Source organism: Pocillopora damicornis, chromosome 4 (assembly GCF_964200805.1).
Source record: "Pocillopora damicornis chromosome 4, jaPocDami1.2, whole genome shotgun sequence".
NCBI lineage: Eukaryota > Metazoa > Cnidaria > Anthozoa > Scleractinia > Pocilloporidae > Pocillopora > Pocillopora damicornis.
The window spans coordinates 28439978-28451524 of NC_142673.1; the positions used below are offsets into that span (position 1 = coordinate 28439978).

General features: G+C 36.3%; 1 protein-coding gene across 1 annotated transcript; it reads right to left on the bottom strand.

Annotated features, from left to right (window-relative positions):
- Positions 1 to 699: 699 nt before the first annotated feature.
- On the bottom strand, positions 700 to 11083 carry LOC113682779 (dopamine receptor D1.L-like). The gene is made up of 2 exons (XM_089204650.1): positions 10961 to 11083; positions 700 to 4024 (listed from the first exon to the last, which is right to left on the bottom strand). The coding sequence occupies exon 2, from the start codon at positions 3738 to 3740 to the stop codon at positions 2634 to 2636; it is 1107 nt and encodes a 368-aa protein (XP_089060776.1). The 5' UTR covers positions 3741 to 4024; positions 10961 to 11083; the 3' UTR covers positions 700 to 2633.
- Positions 11084 to 11547: the final 464 nt, after the last annotated feature.

Here is an 11547-nt window from a genome sequence, read left to right on the forward strand (position 1 = left end):
GGGCAGTTCTTTGTCGTTAAATGAATGGTCTTTTTTTTTTAATAATTTATCAGCGAATCAAAACGTTGGCGCGTTTGAGTCTATTAACTTGGAAAAAGGGTTTTTCATTTTTCAAAATAAAAGGAGCAAGAATCAATAATCAAAATATCAAGCCATTATGCTATCATACAGTTTAAAAGCATCAACAATAACACTTGACAGGGTGCTTAAGGTTAACATGGGATTAAACTCTCTCATTAGTCTCAGTTCTGCCAGTTTAATTGAGGAAGTAAACAAAGAAAACTTTTTCCTTACAGGATCAACACATTTTTGAGTTGAGGGTGAAGAGAAGAAAGAAAAGTATCAACTTTGGGATATTGTTTACCTTAACCTCAAACCTGCGAACAGGTCCTTATAATTAGTACTGCAGGACGAGGGTTTCTTCGCCCGCGGGTAAGTTAAAGGCCATGCGCAAAGTTGGGGGTGTGACTGATAGCTATTAGTGATCTGGAGTGATCTTGCACTAATATTCAGTACCAGACCCCTAGCAGGCGTCGCGCTGGTTCACTTTTCTCCAGGCCTCCAACGAACGATTCTGGCGGGCCAAATTAACAGTTAATTTATGGCAAATAGTGAGAATTCAAATCTAAATCTTGTGAGTAAAATTTGTCGCTTTCAAAAAGGACTTTGATCTGTGTTGTAATATAACGAAATGACAGCTTTCTTTAAGCTTTTCCCCATCTTTCTTCATCTCTGTTTTTATTCCCAAGACGCGTAGCCTGATATAAACAGTTATGATACATAATACAATACATGTATATGGCTGTGATAGTAGAACAATATACTTTTACGGTGATTCAGTTTTTTCAGCATTGAAACTAGTCCTGAGTCAAGAAACTGTATGTACAACGACTACAACCACATCCCTGTACGTGATACTCTAAGTTTGTTAACTTGAAAGGGGCCTAGCACACAGGAGGTCTTTGTCCATAGACCTTAAAAAGATTGCAGTTTGTCAAAGAAAATCCACTGGTTGTTTGTCTTCAGTTCAGGTTAAAAAGCTGCCTATTTAAATTGATCAGCTTAACCCAATAATGCTATCGATTCCAAGCAATTAAAGCTAAGTTTCACCATAAACTATATATAAATTGATGTATACACTATATATGCATTTGAGTTACAATAGTAGCTATTTAACACGGCTCTAAATGTTTTTTTCTCGCTGCATATGGAGCGTGATTTCGATTGAAGCATCTCTTTACCTTAATGGTGTTAACTATTATAGTCGAGCTAAAAATACAGTTGCATCGTTTTCGTTCTGATTCTTTTTGCGCTTTGAGCTAATTATTGCGCACGAAATCCAATTTCTTTTTCTTCACATACCCGCTCCAACTTTCATTACTTGCTAATCACAAAAAATTGACATGAACTGAACAATGAGATTGTTGGTTTTGTCAACTGAGTTGATCAGTAATGTAAATCGGCGCCTGTAGAGAGTTTCTTAGGCTCAGACGAAGGGCTAACGCTCATAACGTCAGCTTTAGCAACTTTTCACTCTCCAATTCACATTACTATCTCAGTTGGTAAAATCAAACTACGTATCTTGTGATAAACCCCATCGATGTAGCACCACAGTTTCTTTTGGAACTTACTAACTTCATGAATTGAGCTGTTTCTCATGATTAACCGATCGCTCTGCGGCAAACAATGCTAACTTTAATTTCTGTTATTTCACAGTATATTTAGCGTTCATCACTCTGTATATGGCTTTTCTAATTTCCTATAACGCGATAACAAACTACAAACTTAAGCCTTTATGAAAATGAAATTTTAAGTCGCGAAATCGTGAAATCCCGCTCGGTTTCTTCTTAAATACGTTATAACCGCCTCAATAGCGCAAAAAATCAGCATTGTGAGCGAAATCCAATCTTAAATGCGGGGAATCTCAAATTTTTTCAATCGCGAGAAGCAGTCACAGCTAAGCCGTATCCGTTAGATCAATTTACTCCATCTCAAACTTCGAATTCAGTTTGAGTAAAACCTCGTTTGTTGACAAGCCGTAGTGATCATGATAGTTTCTAAGGCTAACTTTTTAAAAATACGAATGTAACAACATACCTATATAACTAATCTAAGTAACCAGAAAATCTAGGAAATTAATATACCCCATGCAATTCCAGTTTCAGTACTTAATAATAATGTGGCAACTCTCCACTTTAACTTTGACAGATATATATGCCGGGTCATGAAAGTAAATAAATGGTTTAACCTTCTTCTTTTAGATTGGCAAGATAGGCATAACGGGCAGCTAGAATTGACAACTGCAAATTAATGAAGTGCGCTTCAGCCAATCTTTTTTCAATTTCTGTAAAAATCCTTGTTTGTATATAAGGGAACAGTCATTTTTATATCGCTGGAGGGGAGGATTTGGGGGGTATTACATGGTTTTCAGGGGGGAATGGAAGGGAGATTAGTTGTCACTAACAGGGTATAAGGGAGTGGGGACTTTAGAAAATTGCATATAAGGGAAGGGGGTTTCAGAATATTACAGAGGCTATGTGGGGGGGGGGGGATAAAATAAATACATTTTATCTTGACACTGAACCAAAATACTCCGAATGACACTAAACAATATCGAAGCAGCATACAATTCTTCAATACTCCCGCTTCGGCCTCACCGATTGGAGACGAACATTCATATCTTGCGAATCTAGAACTTCGGAGCCGATCGTGCTTTGCGTCAGTGTCGAGCGGCTAATTTTTCTTTCGGGCTTAGAACGAGCTTTTAGTGATCTCACCATCAGCGAGTAGGTGGCCTTAAATCTGCGGTTACGGAATGCAAAAAGAAACGGATTGAGCGCCGAGTTTAGGTACCCAAACATTAACAAAACGATGCGAGCTTCATAGGGGATACTGCCCGTACATGACTCGCCGCAAATGAACGCGATAATACTGACCGAGGAAAATGGCACCCAGCAACAGAAAAAAGCCCCCACAAAAATAGATATTGTCTTAGCTGCTCTTACATTTCTGGAATACACCTTTTTCTCTTCGGTGGAACGAAATTTTCGGCTGTCATCTCCTTTAACGTTCTTGTGATGAGTGGAAGCGATCATATAAATCTTAATATAGATTCCGCATGTTACCAATAGTGGCAAAATGAAATTCAGAACAGAAGTCAGAATGAAATAAACCCGGGTGAAAGGGAAATAACAAACTTTGTCGTGGACAAAATAGTCAGCTGTCCGCCAACCCATGACAGGAAGCAAAGCGCACAAAAAACTGTACAGCCAGATTATAAAGCAGATAAAGAAAGCTCTTTTCCGAGTCATGAATCTGCAACGTCTAAAACGATTTAGAGGATCACTGAGGCTTTTGTATCGATCCACGCTGACGGCCAACAGGGTCAAAATCGAGGTTGGTACGGTTATTAGGTACATCGTTATCCATGCTCTGCACATAATTTCTCCATGATTCCAAACCCACTGAAGACAGATCCCTTCTATATCAAATGGCAAAACCAGTGTGACTGTCAGGAGATCCGACAACGCCAGGGAGAAAATAAAGAGGTTCGTTGGATTGGTGCGCAAGTTTCTGTTGGCGAGTATAGCGTAACAAACTAGAAGATTTCCCACTGCAGCTACTGTTAATATAATTATATGACACGTCGCGACTGGATACACGAATCCTGGCATGAAATCAAAAGTTTGAATTTCCTCGTCGCTTGAGTTGAGTTTGTGCTGTGCGAGCGAGTTGTTCATTGCGTTACTTGCTAAAAAAATTAGAGAAGGGTTCAATTGAATTTCCCGGCTTCGTCCGTTCAGCTCTACGGGGTGACCGTCCTTATCTCGGTGTTTCCTCAACCAAAATGAACAGTCTTTGTTATCCTTAGTCCATTAAGTGTCTTGTTGCGAGTCACTTGATTTCAAAAACAAGGCGCCTTTTTTCTAAGTACCGGAAAGTTACCAAGAGTGTTTTAAGACCTTACGAGACTGACTTGTCAAGACTGATTATAAATGAGAGATATTCTCCTCCTTAATTACCCCTAAAATGAAAAAAATATGAAGCACTTTGTCATTAAAGTCGGCAACAACAAGAGAAGGTTAATAGAATATGTTTATTTTAGTTCTTGATAAGAAGTAGAGAGGTTGGCTTAAGCTAGGCATAATCAGCTATAGAGGAAGCTAATTCGTGAATAGGAATGAATAATGCTAATAGGTTTCGCTTGTAGCATACAAGCTTTCCTCCCGTCTATGGTTCATTGATAAGTATCCGAATATTTTGCAATAGAATCGTAGCGCAAAGTTGTCCCGTAGATTCATTGCAAACACGAATGAGTACAAACATTTTATAGGCAGAAAGTAACGCATTTGAAATTAAAAAAACCAATCTTATGAAAAGGAGGCCAGAGTAAGGGAAGGCATTTTCATGAAATAATGTATTGTTCTAAAGATCTGGATGGGCGGCTAAAAAAATAACCGATGCAAAAATTTGCGAGTTTTGGAAAGGTATAATTAACACATTTTGGTTCCACTTCATAGCAAAGCATATTTTGATTGATGTTGAATGCTACCTTTTTTAATGAAAGATTAAGTGATTGAGACTTACAAGCCAACAAGTTCGAAGTTTTCCAATTAAACAGTAAGCTAGCAAATATATATCATATTGACAGAGAAAACAAGGAACCAACATATCGCAGTTTTTATTTAAAGTTTTTTCATTGTTAATAAGTTCATGATTACTTCCTTTAATAACTTAACAACTGTGTCTTTAATTGCGAGACGGAGTAATCTTTACGGGGAATAATTCTATTTTCGGTATTGCTTTTATTTTGAACTTGAATTCACATCGTGCACTCGCAGCCCTCTGAGTCGATCGTCAGTCCGAAAAACTCATGGTCCCTAAAGCACGCAACTCAAAAAAAAAAACAAATTTTAGGAACTAACGGTCTCTAATACAACTCACGTCACTTGAAGGTCCATTCTCATCGAATGACTTTCACCAATTCTCTCCTGGAGTCATGGCGTTCAAAGCTCAAAATATTAATCTTTGAATATGTTTATGTTTTGAATATACATATCGCAAAAACTTGCTATTGTGCCGGCTGATTATGTTGTATATTTCCTTTATACCTTCTTAGACGTTATTGTTTTCAATTCTGCAAGAAATAGCCATGCAGTTTATGAAGAAAATCTTCCCTTTCTGATGAGTAATCTCTACAGCGCGTTATCGCATGTTGTCGCCAAATACGCCTCCTGTGGCAACTAATTACTACAGGCGGATTAACTGAATCTCAGAGGTTTTCATTTCAGTGCTTGCGGGTTCGGCAATTCAGTGAGCTTAATGACATCCACAGTTGTTATCAAATTGCCTTCCGAAATATTAAGTGAGTTTCATTGCGGATGAATTCGGCGAAAGATGTAAACATATCAAGTAATGCCCTTTCACTATTTTTACATAACAGGTTAGAATAAAAATATTGTGTTGTGATGCTTTCCTTCTTTTTTTTTTTTGCTAACAGAAATACCAGTGATTTCCTGGTTACACTGATACCTTCAGAGCGTGAGATCATTCTTAGATCCTTAACATTTCATTTGAAACGAGTATTATTTTACACCGTGTCTTTTACATCGCTCTATGTGTATTGAAAGAAAGACAATATTTCAACCAAAACAACTCCGTCTTGGCGCCGAATTCACTCAGTATTTCAGCTATCTTGCACAGCTTAAGGAAGTTCAAAGTTACTCCGTTGCATTGTTACAGATCCAAAGGATCTATAGGTAAGAACAATGTGGACTGAGAAGCATAAAAAAAATTGATTGACCGATAAAACAACATAAATATATTTCGATTTCTGGTAAGCGGAGATTTATGAACCGTTAAAGAAATTAGTTAAACTTAATTATAGCTGTTACACAGAAGATTGCATTAAATGTGATAAATTTTTGGGGAGAAATAAGCATTTGCATACGAAGACAACACATATACAGTGGGCTAGATATTCGATGTATTTGAAGTTGGAAGCTTTCGAGGAAGTGATCTCTATGTGAGAAGGAATATGGGAAAACAATATCATGGAACATAAAAGGATACCGAACGGGTAAAAAACCTCTTAAAAATATTAACGTCTGTAACATAAGCAATTAATACCACAATATAAGCACATTTTCTTATGTACATGATATTTACTATTTTCACATTAAATTTGAATTGTTGTTCAATTTCAAATCCAATGGAAAAAAGTGGTCGGTGTCGACCGTGAAAAATACCTCAAAAACTACTTTTTCCAAAATTATACTCAGTTTATTTAGTATGAATGAGAAGAAATAAGTGAGCCGAGTGCCTATATCTGCATTACAAGATGACTGAAAGCGTATATTTCCTTGGGGCTACCCAATGAGACAATACAACAAATCTCACAATAACTTAGTGTAATTAGAAGGTAAATGTGATCATGTTTCCATTTCAATTTTCCTTTCTGTATTATTGCTATCGCATCTTTCATACATTTCGTTCCCCAACAACTATCTTTAAAGTTGTTTTGGCCGCCAAAAAACAATGAAGAAAAAATGTCAATGATTTTTCCGCAAAAAGTTCAACGATAATGGATCTCAACCATACGTGGAAATCACAGAAACTAATGATCGCAACGTACTGATAACTTTCAATTTCGCCCAAAATAAAGAAAGACGCATAAACACCAGTGTAATGTGACAAGAAAGAAAAAGATCAATTCTTTTTTCGCTTCGTTTCCTAAAACAAAATTTAGTGTGTCTATCAAATAAAATATTGCAGCGACGATAATACACGACTGAGTGTATTGATGGGGGTGTATTTCTTAATTCCTCCTTCCAGATGTTTATTCCAAGTGGAAAAAAAGTTCATGCAAAAACCGAAAATGCAGTATTTTGTTTTTAGCAACTTAACGTACGAGACCCCGTCGGAGAACGAAAAATTCTTCAACGTTTTTCAACACAAATTATGACCAATTCGTCTAATTTTTAATTCTACACTGTTACTTTGTATTCCTTCGTCAGATGCTTCAAAAATATATACTTTTCCAAATGGATAAAAGCTAAAAATACTAATCGTGATGTATATGACATTGATATAAATAAGGTTTTTTCTTTGTTTCTAATAACAATTTCATCGATATCCGTTTTTTTTTTAATACACCACGTGACGCGGAAATTTTAGATCAAAGACTTCCTTCAAGGACAAAACTAAAACTTTGAACATCTAAGTCATGCCTTTGGCTGCTCTAATGCTTGCCTTGAAGCGGTTGCATGGAAGATTGAAAACCTTTCCGTTAAACATCTTATTTCTACGTCAGATTGCCGCGGTCATCACGAGTGTATGAGTTTCAGCCCCTTGTGTAGTAAAGATGTCACTAAGTTATCTTTACTGACTAGTTTATAAATTAACCATGTCTCTCCAGGTTTTCTTAAAGAAGTTGCAGTACATTACGTACTGAGAACTGTTTATGAATTCCAATTTGGTTTTTGAGGACCTCGGGGAATGTAAGGCGGAAGGAAGATTTTTTGCTAGATAACATACCTTTAAATTTATGCAATGATCGGCGGTGTTTACTGCTCTTAAAAGGAGTATCACGGGAACATTTCTCCTCAGGAAATTTTGCCGCCAGCAAGTTAATGAAACTTACTCGTACATTTCATCTTAATACTTTCCGGCTTAATTTTGGAGTAAATGTTGTATCTATTTTGTTTTGCGACATTATTTTATCTTCTGGCAGAGCAAAAGCATCTATAGCTGTTAAAAAGAAAATAAAAAGTGTAAAAGCATGCGCAGATACAAAGTTTGTTGGATGGATGGCACCGAATATGAAACGAGATAAAAACTGGTTACTTACTTCGACATGGAGTTATCTCTTTGAAAATGTGAAGAATAATTGTTTTTCTTTTGTTCCCTTGGGAATGATAACCAATTTATTGTATGTTGCGATCATTTTCTTACATAAAATGTTGCCGTTAAAACTTTACTGCTTCTTAGGAAAACCCTATAGTAACAAACAAAGATTTATCTTTCTGCAAAATTTTTAGAAAGATCTGCAACTGCAGCACAGAGCGACCTTGATTTTTGGGTTGTTTAGCCTTACATATAAGTAAAATGAGCAGAATGAACCATAATAATTGGGTTATTTTTGATACCCTTTTTTTAAGGAACAAGGCAAGAGTGGTAAAATTGATCCATAAAAGAATTGGATTTTATTTTTACCAAAACCGAGTAAAGCCACCTCAAGAATGAACATCTGAGTATTATTTCTGACAGAAAACAAAGTGTGTTACCACAGAACAACAACTTCAAGTAAAAGTCAAATATTCTATCATTACCTATCGAAGTCTGGGAACGAACTCATTAGGAATAGTAATACCTGCTTTATTCTTAATAACCTGTATGAAATTTAACCATAGCTGTAAAAGATACCATCTAAGTAATCTGGTGGAACTCTGTAATCTGTTCAGCTTGATAAAAAAAGAACAAATAAACTTTGTGCGACAAAATCTTTCTCACCTCAAAATCGTCTGTTTAATTTCACGGTGTCTTCAACTTATTATAAACTGCGTGATTAGTACCACAATGTTCGAAAATTAGAAACCGATCATATAGATATGACATTGATCTGATCATATAGATATGAAATTGATCTGAGTAACAAGAGTGGTCCGTTCTAAAATTGTTAGATCTGCCTCTATCTGTCGTTGAAGACTCCAATTTTTTCTACTATAAATATGATCGTTGACTGTAGAGTTATGATTGAAACTCTTAAGCAATGTATTGATGTAATATACACCAGATTTAAACAGGAACCCATTCATAATCAGTTATTTAAAAGCTTCGACAACAATTTTAAGAACACAATTTCATACACTTAAAATTAGTACGTGTGTTGTGGGACTTACGTGTTTCAGTTGGTTCAAGAAAAAAATACATCAGGGTTTGAGCCAGGCCGCGCCATTGCGCCAATCCCGCTCTGCAATTGAAATTGTCCCTTAAAAAAACGGTCAAAGGGACAATTTGTCCCCTTCAAAATTTAGGGAAAAAACTCGAAAGGAAGCACACACGAAGAGTTTTATCTCGGTACAGAAATTGCAAGCTAAAACAGAACGTGGAGAGTATATTTTCTTGCACGTTTAAAGTTCATTCTAAAGTCACGTTTCAGTCACACTTTACTGAACACGTACGTCTCATGCTCAACCAAGCGTGGTGAACACACGTGGCAATCTTTACTACGCTTTTCACAAACATGCGAACTCAAAAGTTCAAAAGCCGCCTTCACAATTACGTTTTTCGCTGCCCTCAATCATAATTACGATCACAAGCAACGCACCTTGAAACACAGAAACACACGAAACGGATTGAAATCCACCAATGACAAATCACAAACCATGACCTTTTGAACCCGTGAAAGTAAAATTTTGCGACAAAACCCAATCGTCAGTTGGCTTTTGAACTTCAAAATTCGCATGTTTGTGAAAAGCGCAGTAACATGTCACATCAAAAACGTGTTCGAACATTAGAAAGCTTTTTCGCTCGGAATCGAAGCCAGAGTGAATCCGAGAAAAATGATACAGAAGAAGAACAGTGTATTAATCAGGAAGAAACGAATGAGGATCGAAGGAAACCGAAAAAAATCACGAACTTTCCTGAAAACTTGGTTGCGAGATCACACATGGTTGCGCTATGAAAAAGAGGCGATGTTCTGCTATTTTTGTCGGAAATCTAAGAAGACAAACCCCTTTGCAACGGCAGAAGGGTGTACAAATTTTAGAACCTCAACTATGCAGCAACTCTTTTCTACAGCCCTTGATGTTTGGGCTAGAACCAACTGAAGAATTAGTACATTTACGTTTACCAGTGATTAAGAAAGGAATTGAAGTTTACAAGGCGATGCCGGGACGAGATTCTGCTGTGTAATGTTTTGAAGTATAAAGCATAGTCATTGGTCCTCTGTTTAAATATGACGAGAAAAAGAAATTTGACATCAATAACATAACTTTTCTTTTTTGTATCACTTTTCTTGTATTACAAGTCTTACAAGGATCAGGTAAAAAAAATGTTTTTGTCGGCTTGCCTGTATGAATGTAAAAAAAGAAAATGTCGAATAAAAATTAATTTGTCTGTCCCCCTAAAAATGAAAATGTCCTCCAAAATTTTTGCTAAGGGGACAAATTGTCCCCCAGTGATCAAATACTAGCTCAAACCCTGTAATACATGACTGTTCAGCAGTGTCTAAATCAGGAAGTACTGAGTATGCAAACTGCAGCAAGGATAAGGAAGCAATGATGATCCATTTGAATTTCATGGCTAAATTGTTTCTCACTGGCCATTACTAATATCAAAAATTGTTATTCAGCAGGGAAATTTGACTACAGGTAAACTTGAAAAAAAGTGATGAGGATACGAGAATTATGAAGGAGTGCATGTATTATTATGGAAAGTATTTAAGAGTGAGTCCTTTCCGCCAACCATTTCAATTAATTCATGCGAATACCGAAAAGGTAATGAAACGATTAATATCGGTTAATCAACATAATTATTTAGAGAAGAATACTTTTGGCCGCAGCTTACTAAGAATGGTTGTAAATTTTGCTGATCAATCGATTAAAATTGGCGCAACTTCCAAGGTTTGTGGCGCACGGAGAGAGCGCTGGTGTTTGCGCATGTTCCTGTCCGAGAATAATAAATAATGTTTTGAACTTGCAAAGAGCGAACATGGAGAAAGAACTGTGAGCTGAAGACAGCAAATGCAGAAAAAATAAGCCTGAACAAGCAGTTTTCCCTTGAATGAAGCACCAAAGATTGAAATAATTCATAATAACTACATATGTATAAAACCAAGTAAGCTAATAATTTTAAGGAAGTACGTTATCAGAATACTAGACAAAAAATTCGGAGAAATTCGGAGAGACAAAACCAGAGAAGATACAATTACCCCATGAAAACAATGAAGCAAACTTACTTTGTCGTGTGTCAGATTATTGTCAACAAGAACTTAACTTAGCCAGTTTTCGCCTTCTCGTAAGCTTGGTTCTACACCATGCAGTTTTTAAAACTTTCCTGAGATCTTATTCTATAATTGCACAAGACTGGAAAAATTTCGCGTTGCGTAATTGCGTCATGGTGTATTTCGGAGAACATTTGTTAACGGAAGAGATCGATAGACTAGTTTCTTTCTCTAAGGTTTTCGGTTTTAGTTTCAAAGAACTGTTGTTTTTAATAAAATATACTAAAATAGACATGTTATTGGACTGCATGGAAAGAAGCATTAAATCGGACACAAGATTAAGTAGTCTGAATATTCTGTTTACGCATCGCTTCCTGTAAGGAAAAACACTGCGGTCAAACAAGAGGAAATAATTATTTTCTCTTGGGTCAAATTAAATGTAAAGTGAATGTCAATAGACATATCTTCGTTTATTGTTTTTTGAAAAATGTTAATATTACTTGATGTATAGAGTCTTTGTGTTAAGCTGGGCAAAACACTCTCAAAACTGGATTTCCTTTCTTTTAAATATCGAAGTCTCTACGATTTTGAATAAAGATGAA

What these genes read in the sequence shown, in the direction of transcription:
- LOC113682779 (XM_089204650.1), bottom strand. Translation starts at nt 3,740, where the DNA reads ATGAACAACTCGCTCGCACAGCACAAACTCAACTCAAGCGACGAGGAA.